Source organism: Prionailurus viverrinus, chromosome E1 (assembly GCF_022837055.1).
Source record: "Prionailurus viverrinus isolate Anna chromosome E1, UM_Priviv_1.0, whole genome shotgun sequence".
Classification (NCBI taxonomy): domain Eukaryota; kingdom Metazoa; phylum Chordata; class Mammalia; order Carnivora; family Felidae; genus Prionailurus; species Prionailurus viverrinus.
The window spans coordinates 33,431,148-33,449,601 of record NC_062574.1 but is presented as its reverse complement, the minus strand read 5'-3'; the positions used below and the strand labels follow the sequence as shown (position 1 = coordinate 33,449,601).

At 44.5% G+C, this 18,454-nt stretch overlaps 1 protein-coding gene across 1 annotated transcript in view; it reads right to left on the bottom strand.

Annotated features, from left to right (window-relative positions):
- Positions 1 to 18,241, bottom strand: part of CA10 (carbonic anhydrase 10) — a 492,198-nt gene extending 473,957 nt beyond the window's left edge. Inside the window, exons 1-2 of the mRNA XM_047833896.1 lie at positions 18,205 to 18,241; positions 16,688 to 17,320 (exon numbers count right to left, since the gene is read on the bottom strand). Coding sequence (XP_047689852.1) covers positions 16,688 to 16,748 — 61 coding nt within the window. The 5' untranslated portion in view covers positions 16,749 to 17,320; positions 18,205 to 18,241. The remainder of the gene's footprint in view (positions 1 to 16,687; positions 17,321 to 18,204) is intronic.
- Between the last annotated feature and the right edge of the window lie 213 nt (positions 18,242 to 18,454).

Genomic DNA, 18,454 nt, shown 5'->3' with positions numbered 1-18,454 from the left:
CGGCTGAACGTGTGACATGGGCAAGATTCAGGTGGTTGAAAACCAGGTGGGGAGGGGCGCCTGGGTGGTGCAGTCGGTTAAGCATCCGACTTCAGCCAGGTCACGATCTCGCGGTCCGTGGGTTCGAGCCCCGTGTCGGGCTCTGGGCTGATGGCTCAGAGCCTGGAGCCTGTTTCCAATTCTGTGTCTCCCTCTCTCTCTGCCCCTCCCCCGCTCATGCTCTGTCTCTCTCTGTCCCAAAAATAAATAAAAAACGTTGAAAAAAAAATTTTTTTAAAGAAAACCAGGTGGGGAAACACAACACGAACAACAGCACAGGTAAGGATGGGCAAAATGCATTCGCGGAATAGAGAGCAGCCAAGTTGGAGCAAAGCTGGAAAGGTGTTTAGGGAGTATTACAGACGACTTTTAAACATTGGTTTTAACAGTGTGAACTCTTGTAGAGTCAGCGGGGGGTATGAAGTTTCTGAACTTCTACTGCAATGTTCCTTACAAAGGAGGTAACTCAAAGAATCCTCCTCCTTTACAAAGACCATGTGACTGGCCTCATCTCCCATGTTATGAACATGATGTTACTAATGAGCCACCTTTATTAAGCCATTATTTTATGGCCAATAATGACACACTAAATGCTTTACTTTCATAATGCCATTTAACACACACAAAAAAATCACTGAGGTGGTTCTTTTTATCCCCATATTACAGATTAGAAAACAGATGCAGGAGAAGTCAACATCCCCAAAGCCTTCCAGGTTGGAAGAGGCAGTGTGTGGGTTTAAACCTAGGTCTGTCTGTCTGTAAGCTTTAAAATCACTCTCTCAAATAGTTTCCCAGTGCATTCAAACATATTTCTGTGTTTTAATAGTTAAATGATGTATTTTTTAAAACCTCATTTCTAAATTGTCTCTTCCAAATGTTTCCTACTCAAAAAATCCCCAATACTATGATTGCATGTCTCATCTTTTTATCTTCCTAATTATTTTTTTCAAGAGCAACAGATTCATAATTGAAGATTTAGAAATTTAAATTCTGTTCAAAGTTCATCTGATGTGAGTTCACTAATTTAGCATGAAATTGTGATTTTCATCAATCCCACATCTATCCATCCACATACATAATTATTTTCATATTGGTTTGGTCTACATGTTAGGCAGGACCTGCTTTAATGCACACAAACCATGCATTTATCAATGTGCCTCTTGCTCAAACAGAATAGTGGAATAAAATTTCAAGTAACTAAAACCGCTTATAAATAAAATTTTACAGGAGAACAAACTATTCATAATAGTTACTTTCAGGTTATGGGATTATAGGTAATCTGTTTCCTCTTCTAGTCTTCTCTTAAAAATTGGGTTATATTAGGGTTATAATTTTAAAATGTAATCATGTAAAAATAGTCTCAGAAAAAAAGGTTATGAAACAACACATTGGGAACTAAATGCAATTAATAAAAGAATTTCCTAGTGCAAAAAGGAGGTATGTCCCATGAAGTCAGCGATTCTTGCTTATGTGCACTTTAAGCTAGCAGGTCTCATTAATTCACGGGGCTCTAGTATCAGGTGTGGGTGTATCATCAGCTCCTCGAAACTCAATCAATTTAAGAGAAACAGGAGTAGGGGTTTAGTGGATTAGCCCCAACAGGCCATTAATCTGCACATTCTCCATTGTAATCCAGCCCCTACCAACGTGACTGGGGGAGGGGGGTGGTGGGGAGAATCCCACAAAAACACCCAAACACTCAGAAAAGCTCCCAAGCTGGCTCCCTAGAGACACACATGCTTAGGTCACAGTTTGCTTCTCTTTACTTAACATCAAGACAGCCTTTGTCATCTGTCAAATTTCTTGTTAGTTTTTCTTTTATGCCTTTTGCTGAAATTCTCAGATCAGATATATTTGAAAGGGAACCATGTCGCAATCCCAGGAATAGCTCAGCATTTAATTATCATTTTAAAAATCATTCTCTTGAGTGGCTATGAAGCATAAATCAGAACTATCATTTCATGTTGCAAATTTGTTGAAAAAACATAGTTAAGGTTACCATCTGCATAAATTAGTGGTTGGGGAACCTGGCAAGACTGAGTAATGAAAAGAAAACAGAATAACCAAATTCCAGTAAAAAACGAGCAAGGGATAGTTTTAGAAGATGTAAATATTATATCTTTTATCATAAATGGATTAGATCCTAATACCTCATTTCTTTATTGCTCTGGCCAATAAGCCAACATTTACATCAAGCAAGAAAACCTATGAGCAAATTCCTGACTCAGGGATTTGTTTATGCCACCAATCTCAAGGCCAAATATTTACTGGATTCCATGAGATCATATACCTATATACAGGCCTTGATAAGTCTAAACCCTAGTTGTAGAATGAAAAGGACGTGGCATTAAATACACATTTTTTTAATTATTAAAAAAAATGTGAGCCAGACTCAGTAGATTGCCTCTGAAGATCATTTTATGAAAAAGACATGATTGTCTTCTTTCTTATTACCTTTAAAATATTCCCCAAACATCCTAGCTTTCCCCTGGTGAATCAGATTCAACCAACCTCAACTGATTATATGTTATGTGCAGGCATTGTGCTAAACACTTTCACATGAATTGGCTCATTTAATCCCCATGTTTTACATGATATTGCCAAATTCCTTCCTAATTTTGCCCAACATCTTTTGTTCTTCTAGCTTCAGCCATAACAATACGAAACCATTTATCAAGTATATCCTATGTGCTAAGCACTAGGCTGCGTTTTAAAATTTCAGTCTCTCTTAACTGATGTTATAGATGTTATTGCTTCCAGTCTATGAAAGAGGATACTGAGGATTACTTAGAGATTTTAAGTGACTTCCCAAGGTCACAAAACAAGAGGTGAAATTCTAAGACTCCAATATATGGACCACATGGTTTTCAGTATATGCTTTTATGAAGCAATGATGCCCACTTGAGTTTTTCCAAGGGTCTCACTAGAGGGCTATAAGGTCATCTTTCTACAAGCATAGTTCAGGCTATTCTCTTATCACCCCTTGTCTTATACTTGTCCATCTTTGAAATCATTGGCCACTTTCCCGCCTACTCACTGTCATGAAAGTTCTTCCTGCAATTTTTCTGCCTTAACGTTTCCCAAACTGGGAAAGTTTAGCATCACTGGACAACTGGACAGCAAACTTGGATAACTCTCGGTAAAAGCCTCTTAACATTATAAAATTCCGAGTTGGAAAGGGACCTAGAAATTACCTGTCCAATGTCCCTGTTTAAATGGAAAAAACTGGGGCCCAGGCCAGTAAAACGACTTCCCCCAGACCACAGAGCTGGTAGCAGCACTCACATCAACATTTTCTAACTTCCATCCCATTAATCTTTGCTGCCATCCACCTGAAATGTTCTTCTGTACAATTTATAGAAATATGTTATTAGAACAATATTCCAGAAGTCTCAAAATTCTGGAGGCGCCTGAGTGGCTCAGTCCATTAAGTGTCCAACTCTTGATTTCAGCTCGGTTAACGTCTCGCCGTTCATGGAATCGAGCCCACACTGACAGTGCACAGCCTGCTTGGGATTCTCTCTCTGTCCCTCTCTCTCTCTGCCCCTTTCCTGTTCACACACACATGCACACACGCGCTCTCTCACGCGCGCTCTCTCTCTCTCAAAATAAATAAATAAACATTGTTTTTAAAAAGTCTCAAAATTCTGGATTTAGGATAGTGATTTGCTTGTTCTTAACCATGGTTTCCTGTGTCTGATCTGACTTATTGAGCAGAACAACATTTTGAACACCAAAGCTATTTGGGTTTTGTCTAATAGTGTCTGGGGTGGGCCACTGTTGAAAGGATTTTTGAAAGTTTAATCACTGTTCTACATAAGTTTACTTTCTCAAGGAATTTAGGCATACTTCTGGAGACTTATAAAAAGGTTGTGCATTACTTAAAGATGTAATATGGTCAAACCATAAAGAACTTCATACTGTTTTATCCATTTATCACAATACAGGGATGATTTTAAAGAAATAATTCAATATAAATAAATATCTATGCCTCTTTGACATCAGTTATAGCAACCGCCTTCTAGATATGTCTCTTGAGGCAAGGGACATAAAAGCCAAAATAAACTACTGGAACTTCATCAAAATGAAAAGCTTCTACAAAGAGACAGAAATAATTAATAAAACTAAAAGGCAACCTAAGCAATGGGAGAAGATATTGGCAAATGACATATCTGATAAAGGGTTACTATCCAAAATATATAAAGAACTTACAAAACTCAACACCGAAAGAACAATTGAAAAGTATGCAGAAGACACAAATAGACATTTTCCAAAGAAGATATACGGATGGCTAACAGACACATGAAAAGATGTTCCACATTACTCATCATCAGGGAAATACAAACCAAAACCACAGTGAGATGTCACTTCATACCTGTCCGAGTGGCTAAAATAAGCACAAGAAACAAGTGCTGATGAACATGTGGAGAAAAAGGAACTGTCTTGCCCTGTTGGTGGGAATGCAAACTGGTACAGCCACTCTGGAAAACAGTATGGAGGTTCCTCAAAAAGTTAAAAGTAGAACTATCCTATGATTCAGCAACTGGATGAGTAGGTGTTTACCCAAAGAATACAGAAACATTAATTCAAAGGGATACATGCACCCTGATGTTTATAGCAGCATTATCAACAATAGCCAAATTACAGAAACAGCCCAAGTGTCCACTGATAGATGAATGGATAAAAAAGATGTGATATATAGGTTTTATATATATATATATATACATATATTTATATGTATTTATATATATATATGGGTTTTGTTTATATATATATGTATATACAATACATATATACGTATATACATACATATAAATATATATATATATAACAGAATATTACTCAGCCATCAAAAAGAATGAAACCTTGCTATTTGCAACGATGTGGATGGGACTAGAGAGTATTATGCTAGGCAAAATAAGTCAGTCAGAGAAAGACAAACACCATATGATTTCACTCATAAATAGAATTTCAGAAACAAAACAAATGAGCAAAAGGGAAAAAAGAGAGAGAGGCAAACTAAGAAACAGAGTCTTAATCATACAAAACAAACTGATGAGAGGTGGGAGGGGGAGGTGGGAGAAACAGGTGATGGGGGGTAAGAAACAGGTGTTATGATGAGCACTGGGTATTGTACGGAAGCATTGAATCACTATACTGTATACCTAGAGCTAATATTACTAACTAACTAGAATTTAAATGCTAACTAACTAGAATTTAAATAAGAACTTAAAAACATAGGGGCACCTGGGTGGCGCAGTCGGTTAAGCGTCCGACATCAGCCAGGTCACGATCTCGCGGTCCGTGAGTTCGAGCCCCGCGTCAGGCTCTGGGCTGATGGCTCGGAGCCTGGAGCCTGTTTCCGATTCTGTGTCTCCCTCTCTCTCTGCCCCTCCCCCATTCATGCTCTGTCTCTCTCTGTCCCAAAAATAAATAAAAAATGTTGAAAAAAAAATTAAAAAAAAACATATCTCTATAGACAAAAAACAAAACAAAACAAAACATACGCCCCCCCAAAATGGCCAAACGTAGAAACCTAGATCTCAAAAACAGGGAAAAAGATAAATATAAATGATGCTATTTTAGATGAATAAGTTACATGCAACTATTATAAAGAAAGTCATGAACATTAAAGCGACAGACACCAACTAATGGTTCGCCAAACCGCTGTCCCTCTGCTCCTGGACACAAGGCTAGGGTACAATTCCCAAGCTCTTTGGCAATAAGATGGGGCCATGTGTCTGACCATAAGTGATGCACACAGCTTTCCTGCTAAGCCCATAAAAACTCTCCCATGATCCTTCTCCTTCTGCTCCATTTGCTGATACTGACCTAGGACAGCATTGGAAACCCTACCCTAGAGACAGCAGAGCCTCTGTCAGCCTGGAGACTTCCAAGTCACCACAAAGACAAGATTCCTTCCCTTCCATCCCTCCCCCCTCACCATGGCCATATGCACCTTATACATGCACGTGCACACACACGCATTGACACCAACGGCCAATTAACGTGAGCAGGAAGTAAGCTTCTATTGTGTTAGGTCACCAAGATTTTGGTGTTTATCTGTCACAAAGTCTAGGATTTCCTGAACTAACATAGTGAGGAAGCAAAGAGGGAAATACTTCAGATACAATGTAGAGTTAAAAAAACTGTAAAGATTTAAGGTTGAAAATGTTGTAATTGCAAACTTTGGTAAATAAAAACCTAGTCTATAAGGAATCCATTCGTTTTTCGCAATTTCCTTTGATGCTGTGATTTTGCATTAAAAGGAACTCAATGACTTCCACCATCACTCACATCTGTGATGCTGAAAACTTGCACACACAGTCCCCAACTTACAAGGAACCCTGATCAAGGAGGAGCGTTTCAGTTGAACATGCCTTCAGCCCAAACAGCAAATGCACAAACACAACTCTCATTCATTAATTTGTTCAGCATGTCTTACCTTCAGATGGGGCACATTACAAGACTTTACCTGGCTCAGTCAAGCCGTAATTTCAGCAGTTCTAAGAGCAGGAGGAAAGAAAAGGGAGGGGGGTGCACCAACCCCTGCAATTAAAATGCATAAGACTCTCACTTAGCCACAGCACAGCCCTTCAAAGACCACACAGAACGTCTTCAACACGGTGGAAAAACAGGGATGGAGTCTATTACAGACACAAAAAATAATGACTTCACTACTTTATATGTCATTCTACCGGGATTTGAGCCTCTGGGACTTAGAGCTGCTATCATCACAGTGATTATAAGAGTCAGCCATCCAATGACATTCTTATTCACACCCGGGCCATACAGCAGAAGCCGAATGATTACTCATAGATGCCTCGCTTTCTAACTACTAGTATAATCTCCATATATCTACGGAGAAGTTAATAGGAGGGGCCTTTTTAAAATTAGGGGCCCTAATTTTTTTTTTTTTCGAAATTAAATTAACAAGCAAACTGACCACAACAAACCATCCAACTGAGCATTTCCCCGCAGCTGTGGAGATCACCTAGAAGATTCTAAGCAGAATGTGCAGCCAGTTCTTTCCATTTCTGGGCCCCAGAGTCTCCCCGCTGGTAAGAACTAGTGGTTCAGTTACAGAGGCCAGAGGGAGAAGTCAAGGTCTCTGATACAAGACTGGAAACACCTTAGGAACCAGAGTCATTTTCTGTATTAGTCTGCACCCAGACTAAAGACTGGGTGGGCTTTTTCCGCCAAAGCACTCTAGTGCAATGCTATAGGGCAGTGAGCTTTCTCAAGTGCTGGCTTCTCGCAAACTGGAATCCAACAAGCACATGCCATATCCTAAGCAAACTCCTTTAACGGGAACAGAGACGACACGGAGAAAGGAACAACACATCCGCTGATCCTCAGTCTTCCCGGTGTGGGTGTTACAGTGTGGAATCAACACAAAGGAGCCAAAATACATTGTAAACAGCTAACAGTGGGTTTGTCAAATGCAGAGATGAGTTCAGTCTGAGAAGAAAATAGGAAGCTATCAAATATATGGCTCCCTGGGAAGGTTCCAGTCAGCTCCGCACGCTCAAAGACCCCCATGCGGTAGAAGCCAAAGGGCAGCCAACAGAGATCTTCTTCATCTCTCCTCCCTCCTGGCCTCACATCTTATCTCCCACTCTCCCACAAAAGCAAGAAAACCATTCTAACCCCACTCCTTGTTACTCATTTATGTAATAATCCAATCATTCATTATTGATCATCTACTAAATGCAAGGCACTGGGTTGAACAATGGGGGGAAAACCCCACGATATTTATGTATCACCTACCATACATTCTATAAGGGCAAAGATCACGACTGATTTGTTCACTACATTGCCTGGCCGAGTGCCTCCCTCAAAGGAGGCATTCACTAACATTTCGTTAATGAATGAAGTGACACGTTAAACGCTAGCGGTGGGGGGCAGAGCCCTCCCCCAGATATGTCCCTTTTTTGTTCATTTCAAGAATCCCATGAAGCATTCATTATCATCCCAACCTCACAGAGGAAGAATGGCCTGTGCTCACTCAATACACGCTGCCATCAAAACTGTTTTCCTTGAGGGTGAAAGGTAGCTGTGTGTGGTAGGAAGAGGGGGCAGCGGAAGGGGAATATGTTGACTCATGTCCTTCAGTAAGTGTGTTTATTCCAATTCTGGCACTGCTGCCAAATGTGTTGTGAAACCAGCGGGACTTGGCTCTGGAAAACTTCACCTGAAAGTCACAGGCTTCATTTCCTACCGCCAGCCCCTTCAGCCACGGGGCATGAAACATTGGACAAAGTTAAAGATTAATTCTGCATTTACTGTGACAAAGGTCACACCTCTCCCGCATGAGGAGGAAAAGGCACTAGCAGGCTGTCTCCTTCACAGCCACAGATAATCTCTCCACTGCCATCCTGATGGTACCTTAATGCAAATGTAATCAAGCCCAAACACTGGCTACCCCATTACCAGCCCAATCCTGCTAATAAAAAGCAATTATGGCTCTCTTAAAAAGGCAATCGTGGACCATCTCTTACCACTTACAGCTCCCCACCCCAACCCCTGCACGATGGAAATCCTCCAAAGCTTTGTGTAGGGTTTTATGAGACAGAAAACTGCAAAAAGGTAGAGGGAAGACTCGGTTATCAAAGACGATAAGATGACAATTAGCATACTGCCCACTCCAGAGTCAGCCAGTGGGTTCTGGCTTTTTCCTAGGGTAGAAACACATGGGGGCAAACTAAGTCAGGAGATAAATTCTGCAATGTATATCTGGCTTATTTCAAAAGCTTCTGGGAAGCCACCTGGAACTACAGGTGACACTGGAAAATAACCAGTGATCTGGGCCAAATGAAGCAGAGCGGGTTCAAAGCTTTAACCCTGACTCATCTGTTCCTAATGAAAAGAAAGATGTAAGCTAGAGCTACTTCTTGGGCCTTTAAAGGACGCCTCCCTGCACTGAGAGGCGCAAGGGTGGTTTTCACTGACAATTTTTGCTTGCAAGGTGTTACTGTTATTGGAATCCTATCTCCCCAACCTCCTCTATCTCAACCTCATCCATCACACCCCACTCTCTAGTGGTTGCCGTATTGACCTCTTGACAGCCCCTGCATTCATCGTGTCTTATCTAATACTCCTGCCTTTGCAAATGCTCTTCCCCGTGATCACCCTTCCCCCCGTTACACTCCTCCTGGTCAGTCGGCAAAAATCTTCCATTCTCGAGACTCGGCCCAAGAATCGTTTAACACTCCCTTCCTCCCTCCCTCCCACCCCCAGAATGAGTCAGATGTCCCTTCTCAATACTTATCAGATTCTGCTGTAACTACTAATATTCTTTAAATTGGTCTCTTACTGGATTGTGAATTGCTGGAGGGAAAGGTCCATGTCTGACTCATTCCTGTAGGATCCCCAGGACCTCACGCATAGTGCACCCTCCATAAATGCTGAGTGATTAAGTGGACAAAGGAAGCCATTTCGTTTTAGGTCTCTATACTTGCTCTACGGTAACTGGACCTTTGAGAGGGTAAAATGGGTATATAATTTAGTGGGCCATGAGGATACTCTCCCAAGTGAACAGAGTCTATTGGAAGTAGGAATGCAGAGTGGAATAAGGGAAAACGGCTAGAAAATGCCTTGCAGTGCATCAAGCATCCGTTTCATGTCAACTAGAGAATCTATTGCTTGGTGCACGATCTTCAACAGCACAAAAGCGTGCACGGATGATTCACTTCTCTTAGCCTGCCTCTAATGTTAAAGCCATCACTGTTAATGTTATCATTGTTATTCAAGTACAAAATTGGAGACATTTGCATTTGCTCCACATGAAAATACCAAATCTCAAAGATTAGGGTAAATCAGGTCCATAACAGATAGGACAACTGACTTTTTTTCTTTTTTAAGGTCTGTCACTCAGAATGTTCCATTAATGGCCTAATTGATCTATTAGACCAGTATTTCTTAAATGGGTTTTGTGAGCAAGAATAAAGGCTGACAAGAAGACAAGGAATGGGGTTTCTAAGTTATTGCTTATTGCGATCAAAGTTTAAAAAGAATTGCACATAAACCTTTTTTATGTCCTTTTCCTTACCTCCACTTTAGCTCCTCATAACAAAAGATAAAGTCTAAACTTCTTATCTTGGCTTTCAAGCCCCCTTCACACTGGCCCCAGGTTATTCTTCCAGCCCTGTCTCTAGTCACTTACTCCGGCCCAGCCACTCCCCATGCCCAGTTCGAAGCACTTCTGATATTTTGTTGGGTTTTTTTGACAGACTATCCTTGCCTCCTTGCGTGCCTTTTCCTTCCTATTCTTTTGAAATCTCATGTATTCTTCCAGCCTTATTCAAATGTCTTCTCCTCTATGAATCCTTCCCTCCCCCACTGGCATCCACCAACAAGAGTTAACTGCTCCTTCTTTACACTCCCACAGCACTTTGTGCCCAACTCTATCCCCTGGCAGGTACCATCTTGTAAGTACTAAGGACCAGGTGTTGTTCATTTTTGTGATTCCTATGCCTGACACAAAGCTAGCTGGCAATCCTGTTTTGCTGAACACTAAAGAAATGACTGAGTTGTTCACTGGAATTTACATGCACAGGTGCAAGGTGTCAATAACAAGTGACAAGTTATTGATGCCAATGGTGATTTTACAGGAGTAGCTCTAGTTCACTGAGTGACCACTACATGTTAGGCACCAGGGCAGGATCTTAAGCATATTTTTTTCCAATCCTCATTTTATAGATTTTACAGAGGCTCCGAGAGCTTAAAGATGTTCTCTAAGACCACACACAGGGAGAGAATGCCAAAGGGAGGATTATTATGGACAGGCCTCTCTTCGTTCCAAGGCCTATACTTACTCCCCTTTGAGAGGTGTCACTTGGCCCACAGTAAATGTATTCCGGACACCATGTTGGCATTTTACAAATAGTAAGTGACAATTACGCTGTAGGATCAACAACCTTGGGGAAAGCTGCAGTCTCCCCAAACTCAACCATCTACAATCCCAAATAGGCTACAAACCGTGCAAAGTGCAGCAGTGGCTGGAGACTCGCAACACAGACTTACAACCCAAAGAAATGTTAGGATTTCACACAAATTTTAACCAAGTTCAGTCCATTGAAGGCATGCCAAGATCCATAATAAAAAAAAAAATAAAAATCATGAAGTAATTAAATATCTGAAGGCACTCTACATTCTCTCAATTCAATAGCTCCCAATGTGAGCTCATCCCAACTTGCCATAAAAGTGAACCTTTTATTCCAACTGGGACTGTCTTCACTCTACATCACTCATTCCTTCTCCTCTCCTTTGGATGATGTGGTCCCCTCCATCCCTTCTCTCCAACCTCCAACATTTATCTAATATCCTCCTTTTCCTTTGCATCCGGACTTCTCTCTTCTGCAGCATGTATGTCCGTTAGCAAACAACAAGGCATTATTCTTAATGTTTTTGTATCACTATACACTTTGTGCATTACAACTTTGTTCTTCTATCTTAGCAGTCAAGCATTATTCTTATCATTTTACATCACTCTACATTATGTGTATGTACCTCAACTTTGACTTTCTAACTATACCTTAAGCATGGATCATTCCATAATACAGTAACGATACAGGTACTTTACATTTACATAACACAAAGAACATTCAGGATCACCCTCTGATGTTTCCCTCAACAATTCCTTGAAACGGGCAAAGAGGATATTGTTTCCATGTTACAGAAGAGGAAATTGAGACTCTAAGAGGCTAAGAGACTCACCCAAAGAAGTAATTAAGGAAGAGTCTGACTGCAGAGTGGGTCTTCTAATTTCTATACTCTTTGTATGAAGGCTTGCCACCATACACATTTATGGAACCTGGATCTATCTCTTCCTGCCCTAAACCCCAGAGCTACATATGCAATGCTTAATCAAGGTGAAAAGTTGAGGTGTTAGGTGCTGATGGCCAAAGATGGCAAATCAAACCCTCTCTCCTCCCCACCCAAGAAAATGACTGTCCACATTGACACTTCTCTTTCCCCCAGGGGTTTTATATTACTCAGAAAGACTCTCATCTCACGGACAAGAAAGTCCCATCTGTGATGATGGTATCTGTCAGGGACTGGGCTATAGGACATCAAAATGGCAAACTGCATTTACAGGAACCATATTGCCAATAACATCATCAGATAAGTAGTCTTTGTTGGGGTGGGGCTCTTTTTGTGTGTAACGGAATGTTCTCTTTCAAGTCCTATTGACGGCATACGTAGTTTGCCATTTTGGAAGCACTTTAAAGCTGGGTTTATACAGAGTTATAATTTACCAGCAGAAAGAGGCTTATGGCCCCCTGGGTAATAAGTACTCCGTTGTTCCCAGGTGATTTATTAAACTTTCCAAGCCTCACCTGAGTACTGGGCTCAAAGAGATAAAGTGGGTTTTACTCATAATATGCACCAAAGCCCAATACTACCAACCTCGTTTATATGAGAAAGTGAAGAGACATTTCAAAGTTGTGAAGCCAAGGCCTCCTTGAAAGTAGGATTCATACTCAGTGTTAAAAAATTCGCTTGCTCATGATGTTCTTTTGCTTTTAAACAAGTTGAAGGAAGGAAGGTAAAGGCTCTGTTCTTTCCTGGCCTCACAAACCTGTGCAATGCCTGATTTGGAGGGAGAAAAAAAAATAATTCTATTACTGCAAGCTTCCTGTGCCTCAGATACCGTGCTAAGTGAAAATCACTGAATACGTTATAATCCATGTCACGAAGGGGTGGGGTAGGTACTATGATCCCCTTTCCACACATAAAGACACAGAAGTTGAACCATTTTAATTTTCCAATTAGGAAAAGAACGTATGAAATATTCCTTGCTTATAGGGATTGCTGACCACCAGGTGCGGGTGGCAAACCCAGGTAGTAGTATCCACTGTTTGACTGACAGTCATATACAACTCAAATGCTACCTGATTTCTAGTCCTGAACCGCAATCACCCTAAACCTTCACTTCCAAACTCTCTAACTCACATCCATTTCACATAATTCATTCTTTCAGTCTGGAGACCTCACAATAAAAAACACTTACAAAAAAACATTTACAAGAACTCTTGATCCCAAAAGAAATGAAATACTGAATTCTGACTCAGTTAGACCTGGGTGTGACCCCTCCATGCTGAACTGCTGTGGGCTGTGGCTGCCTCATCTATAAAACTACCCTACAAATTCTTAGATGAATTAAAATATGTGCAATATTATATAATACCCGTGAAAGCACCACATAATTTTAATTGCTATTGCTATTATTATGAATAAACTGACAAAAAAGTAAAGTTACATAGAGGCACGTAGGATGTGTTGTGGAAATTAAATCCGACAGCTGTCTTTGGACCTGGAAATTCTCTCCTGGTGCTGCTAAGCATTCATTCTCGCTGATCTGAGCTGCTTTTGTAAGATTGGAATGGTGCTCTTGCTAACATAGAAAAAAAAACATCCTGGTTCTCCTCTCTCTCCCTCTCTCTTCCCCCCTCCCTCCCTCTCCCTCCCTCTCTCTCCCTCTCTCTCTCTCTCTCTCTCTCTCTCTCTCTCTCCCCCCTTCATTCCTCTTCACAGATTTTCGCTGCCTTACACTTTTGGGAAAATGACGTCTGAGTCTGATGTGGAACAGAACTCCCAGATCGTGGCATTCCCTCTTAAACCTAGCTGTGCTGTCCTTTTAGTAGCCAAAATTGAAACGCTCTCTCAAACGGAAGGTACACATGCTACAGCCCCAGCAGTTAGTTAAGCCTGGTCAAGCGGACCCCCAGTCCCCTCTGTTGACAGCTTCATCACAACCAAGTGATGAGTGCAGAGCCATCAAATACACAAAACCCAGGGCTCTGTATTTTAACAAATATAGCCACTCAGGCCCAGGCAAAAAAAAAATGCCTTGGGTACACTTAATTTGGGGAATGGGGAGGGAGAGGGTAGGAATCTTTGGTTAACAAAGCACTAAGCACCAGAGTGTTCCTGAAAGCCAAGGCTACCAAGTGAAATGCAGTCACTATAGGCCAGATCTACCACCAAAATGTTCCTTCTGTAAAGTGTTTACACTGCAGATTTTTGCTGACCTTTTCTAGTCATGAAGTCCACCCCACCAATGCATCCATCACGGATGCCTGGTGACTCAGGAAGAATTAGTACCCATTTACTGGGTAGGGTAATTCATCCCAAGATAGAAGAGAGGTGCCTTGTTTTTTAAATTTTTTTTAAATTTAAGATGTAGTAGGTTCTATGATCAGAGGGTTATGTTCCTTTTGGTAAAAGCTCAGTAGTGAGTAAATTAAAACTGCAAATCATGGAAACAGAAATGAAAGACCCACTAAACTCTCCCTGAGCCGCAATTATTCAACCTTAGTGCACTGTATACCTATACCTCTTAAGGCTGCTCAATGGGGGGGGGGGAATGTCCCCCAAACTGTGGCAACTGTGAGTCATAATTACATTATTAATCAGAATTAGGACGTACATGGATACCACTGAACGTGTAGTTGTTTTAGGAGGGAGGCCACCTTGGCCCTGGAGAAAGTACAGTCTTTGAAAATTAAGTTTATGGATGTGTAAATGTAGAGTACATAATGTTGCAACTCTGCCTAAATGTCTTCATACAGTGCAAATTAATGCAGAGCCTAACTAGGCATTTGGAACGCTAACCTAGTTTTCTGTGTTTAGCTAATAGCTGGCAATTTTGCTTACACTTTTATCCTCTCATTACGTAGCAATGATGATCATTTAGTAAATACACGTGAAAGGCCACATACTCCATAGCACCTCTTCTGGGTTGGAAATAACCCCTTCCTAATACTTGTATTTATATAATTTAGTTACTGATACACCAAGTCAAGTACAGCTGTGATAAGGAGCCCACTAGTGCCTCTTTTGGAAGCTAAGAACAGACCCATTCTTAAATGGTTCCTTTGTAATGGCCTGACCAAATAAATGCAGGGTAGGGGTGGGAGACAAAGGATTGTGGGGGGTCCAGAGCCTCAATGCATGTTAACCCTTTGTAAACCTTAAAGGGACTCAGTTGGCTTGTCTGCTTTGCAAATTATTTATGATGGTGAAGAAAGGTAAGGAAAGGCTATTTTCTAACTAGTGAAATATTAAGGAACGAGAGAGTTTGGAATAGACATGTAGAAGAGAAAGACGTAAACTGTGGTCTTCTAAGGTGCCATCCAGTCCATTCCTGGACATATGACTGATATCAGCCCTTACAAGTCGCCAGGGAATGTTTCCTTTCAGACACAGAATGGGGTAAAACAGGTCCCACTAGAGGATTTGGGGTGGTCCCAGGGTACTTTTTCTTGTCTCTAAAGTATTACAGAGGCAAAATCCTTAGTTTGGTGGCAAAGCCCCAAACAGAATGATTTTGAATTCAAGATTCCCCATTCCTGCCCTAGGAAGAGAAAGTTGACACTGAGCAGTGGTATTTGGAACGAGGTCCAGGGTGTGCACAGACAAGGATTTTGAAGATCCAGAACCAGAACTAGCTTAGAGGGTGGGGATTGGCTGGGCCAGGCAAGATGCAGGAAACAGGTCCCTCCACCTCAGTGCTGCTCAAACGTGTCTGCTCACAGGGGCAAGGTTCCTGTTCTCCTCTTTTGGTGGCTTCAGCAGGAAGTTGGCTGAGTCCCCAATTCTGCAGAGGGAATGCAGGCTGAGGGGAGCGCTGGCAATGGGTCCTACCCTAGGCACTTTAATGACAGGTGTGAGGGGAAATGGGGTAGACACTCTCAGTGGGAGGAGACACTGAACCGAACTGGGAAATACTGCTGATCCTGGGGCTTTTTCTCATGGCTCCCCTCCACACAGCCAACTCCCTGCACCAACAAAGACACTGCTTGGAAATCAGAATCCCCTCCAACACGCAGACACACAGGCAGGCAGACACAAACCCTACCCGATTCACCTCATCAACTCCTGAAACCACAGACTGACATAAGTGGCCTCAGGTCAGTGAGGCTGAGCTACCATTCCACTGGGAATTAGGAAAGGCTACGTCTAGAGTGGTATTTCCCACAGAGTGTTGTTTCAGGCAGGCTTGGCTTTTACTTGATGTGGAGCATGGCATGCTAGCATGTTTTAGACCACCAGTTCTGATGTGCTTGGGGAAGGCACGGAGGACCTCCACATCCCTCTCGTCCCTGCTGGTGGCACTCTCCAGTCCCGCATCCTCCCGCAGTCTCTTGAAAGTGCCTAGATACCAGGGCAGGGCTCTGCGTCCATTTTGCCTGCCTGGAACCTCCGAGTTTGGGAACTTTGAAAGCCAGGGGATGGGGTGGGGGTTGCCAAGGCTCAGATTTGGGGGCCAGAGTTCTCAGCAGGAAAGCCGTTGAAAATCAACACCCATCTGCCTCTTGTTTCTCATCCCCCACCCTTCTATGTTCCAGGACTCCTAACAGATAATAACCATCTCTCTCTCTCTCTCTCTCTCTCTCTCTCTCTCTCTCTCTCTCTCTCTCACACACACACACACACACACACACACACACACACACCCTTGGGCTTAGAAGGTTTTTCATTCTCAAGGCAGCAAACCCTCAGAACTGAAAGGATCTCTGCCACCCCCCCTTCCCCTCCCACCCCGCGAGGCTACTTGAGCGCCTACACACAATAAAATCCCACACATTCCCAACAGCACAACAGAACCCCAACCCGCCAGGGGTTCCAGCGCGTCCCATACCTGATATGCAGACGATGAAATTGGCTTGAAGAAGAAAAAGCACCTCCCAGACTATTTCCATCCTCTGATTCTCATTCCAAGTGCATCACTCGACGGGAAAACAGGGGGGGAAGGGGAGAGCCCGACACGGCACACACACATACAAACACGCACACACTTGCGAGCGAGCGCACACTCGCACTCCCACCCGACAGCCGGCCAGGGACAGTCACCCCCAAGATCAATATCGCAGTTTGAATTGTTCCGGCAAATCTCCCCTCGGGCTCGACGGATGTGCGCCCCAGATGTGCTGACACATGTCCGATGCCTCGCTGCCCCGGAGGTCTCCCCGATCGCCGGTCTCCGCTCCTCCTCGCACGAGAGGCGGAAACAGCACTAGCAGCGGCGGCGGCAGCCACCTGAAGCCACCAGCGCCGGGCTCTTCCTGCAAAAACGAGACCCCGATCCGCCTGGCGCCCCAAGAAGACATAGACGATAGCCCCCCGCCGGGCCGCGCTGCACAGTTCCGGGCCCCCGGCGCTCGCAGCTCGCTGGCTAAGCCCAGGCAGTCCGCGACAAGTTGCCCTCGAAGTCCGCCCCCCTCACCGGGGCATGGTCAGAGGCCGGCTGCCGCGCTCCGGGGCCGCTCTCCTCCTGCTTCCGGGGGGCGGGGGGAGGAGACGCCACCGCAGACAGGGAGACAGAGAAAGAGAGGCAGGAATTATTGTCCGAAACCGCCGGCAGGCTCCGCCGACCCTCCCTGCTCCCCAAGTCGCGCGCAGCCCGCTGCCTCCGAGTCCGGCTCGGGCGGCGCATCCAGGGCGCCAAGCGCCGAAGGCTGGGAGCCGGGGACCCGGGCGCGTCGGGGGCCCGCGGGCTCCCCACGTCGCGCGCGCGCTTTCGGTCCCTCTGCTATTTTCCTAGGCTCCCCGGAACCCCCGTTGCCTCGCTTCCATCGCCCGCAACTAGCGCCGCCGCCGCCGCCGCCGCGATTTTCCGCAATGCAACTGCAGGGGTCGTTATTTCCTCGCCTACGGAGCCCGACGCTGCCCGATTCGGAGGGGAGGAGGAGGGCAGGTGGGGCGGGAGGAGGGGGAGGAGGGGGCGGCCCGGCCAGGTGAGCGTCCCCGCCGCCGCCGCCAGCCCCCGCGGCAGCCCCGCCGCCCGGCGCCCGGGGGCGGAGGCAGAAGGCCGGGCTGGGGAGCCCAGGCTTAGCGCGGCCATAAGGAGGAGGCGAGGGCTGGGCGTCGGAGCCGCGGGCCAGCGCGGAGGCGCCTGGGCCCCGGCCGCTCGGTCGCCCACCAGGACTGGGGAGTTTCTCATCTCCTTGGAAAGAACTTCGCGCCCGCCGCTAGGGCGCGGGAGACCCGGGCGGGACTCAGCCGGGGCGCTGTGATGCGCTCTCCCCCTGCTGCGGAATAGTGGGGATTTTTTTTTTTTTTTGCATAATTCATTCCCTGCCCTCTCCCGCTCGTCCCTCTCCTGCCCCCCCCCCTCCTCCTTCCCCCTTTCCGCTCCAGTGCCAGAACACTACTTACCCCAGAGTTCTCCTCTCTGTACGTTCCTAGACCAGGTGCAACTCTCGCCCGCGAGTCCCTCACCACCCTCCTCCCCGAAGGGGGAAAAACCGTCTTTCCAAGTCCGGGTGCGAGCAGTGGCCGCCGCCAAACTGCGCCTCCGCTCAGCTCCGGGCGGATCCGAGACTATTGGAAACCCGGGCTTGAGGGGAGCCGGCTTCCCTTCTTTTCGGTTTTTTTTAGTCTGTTTTTCTTTCGGGAAGCTCAAGTG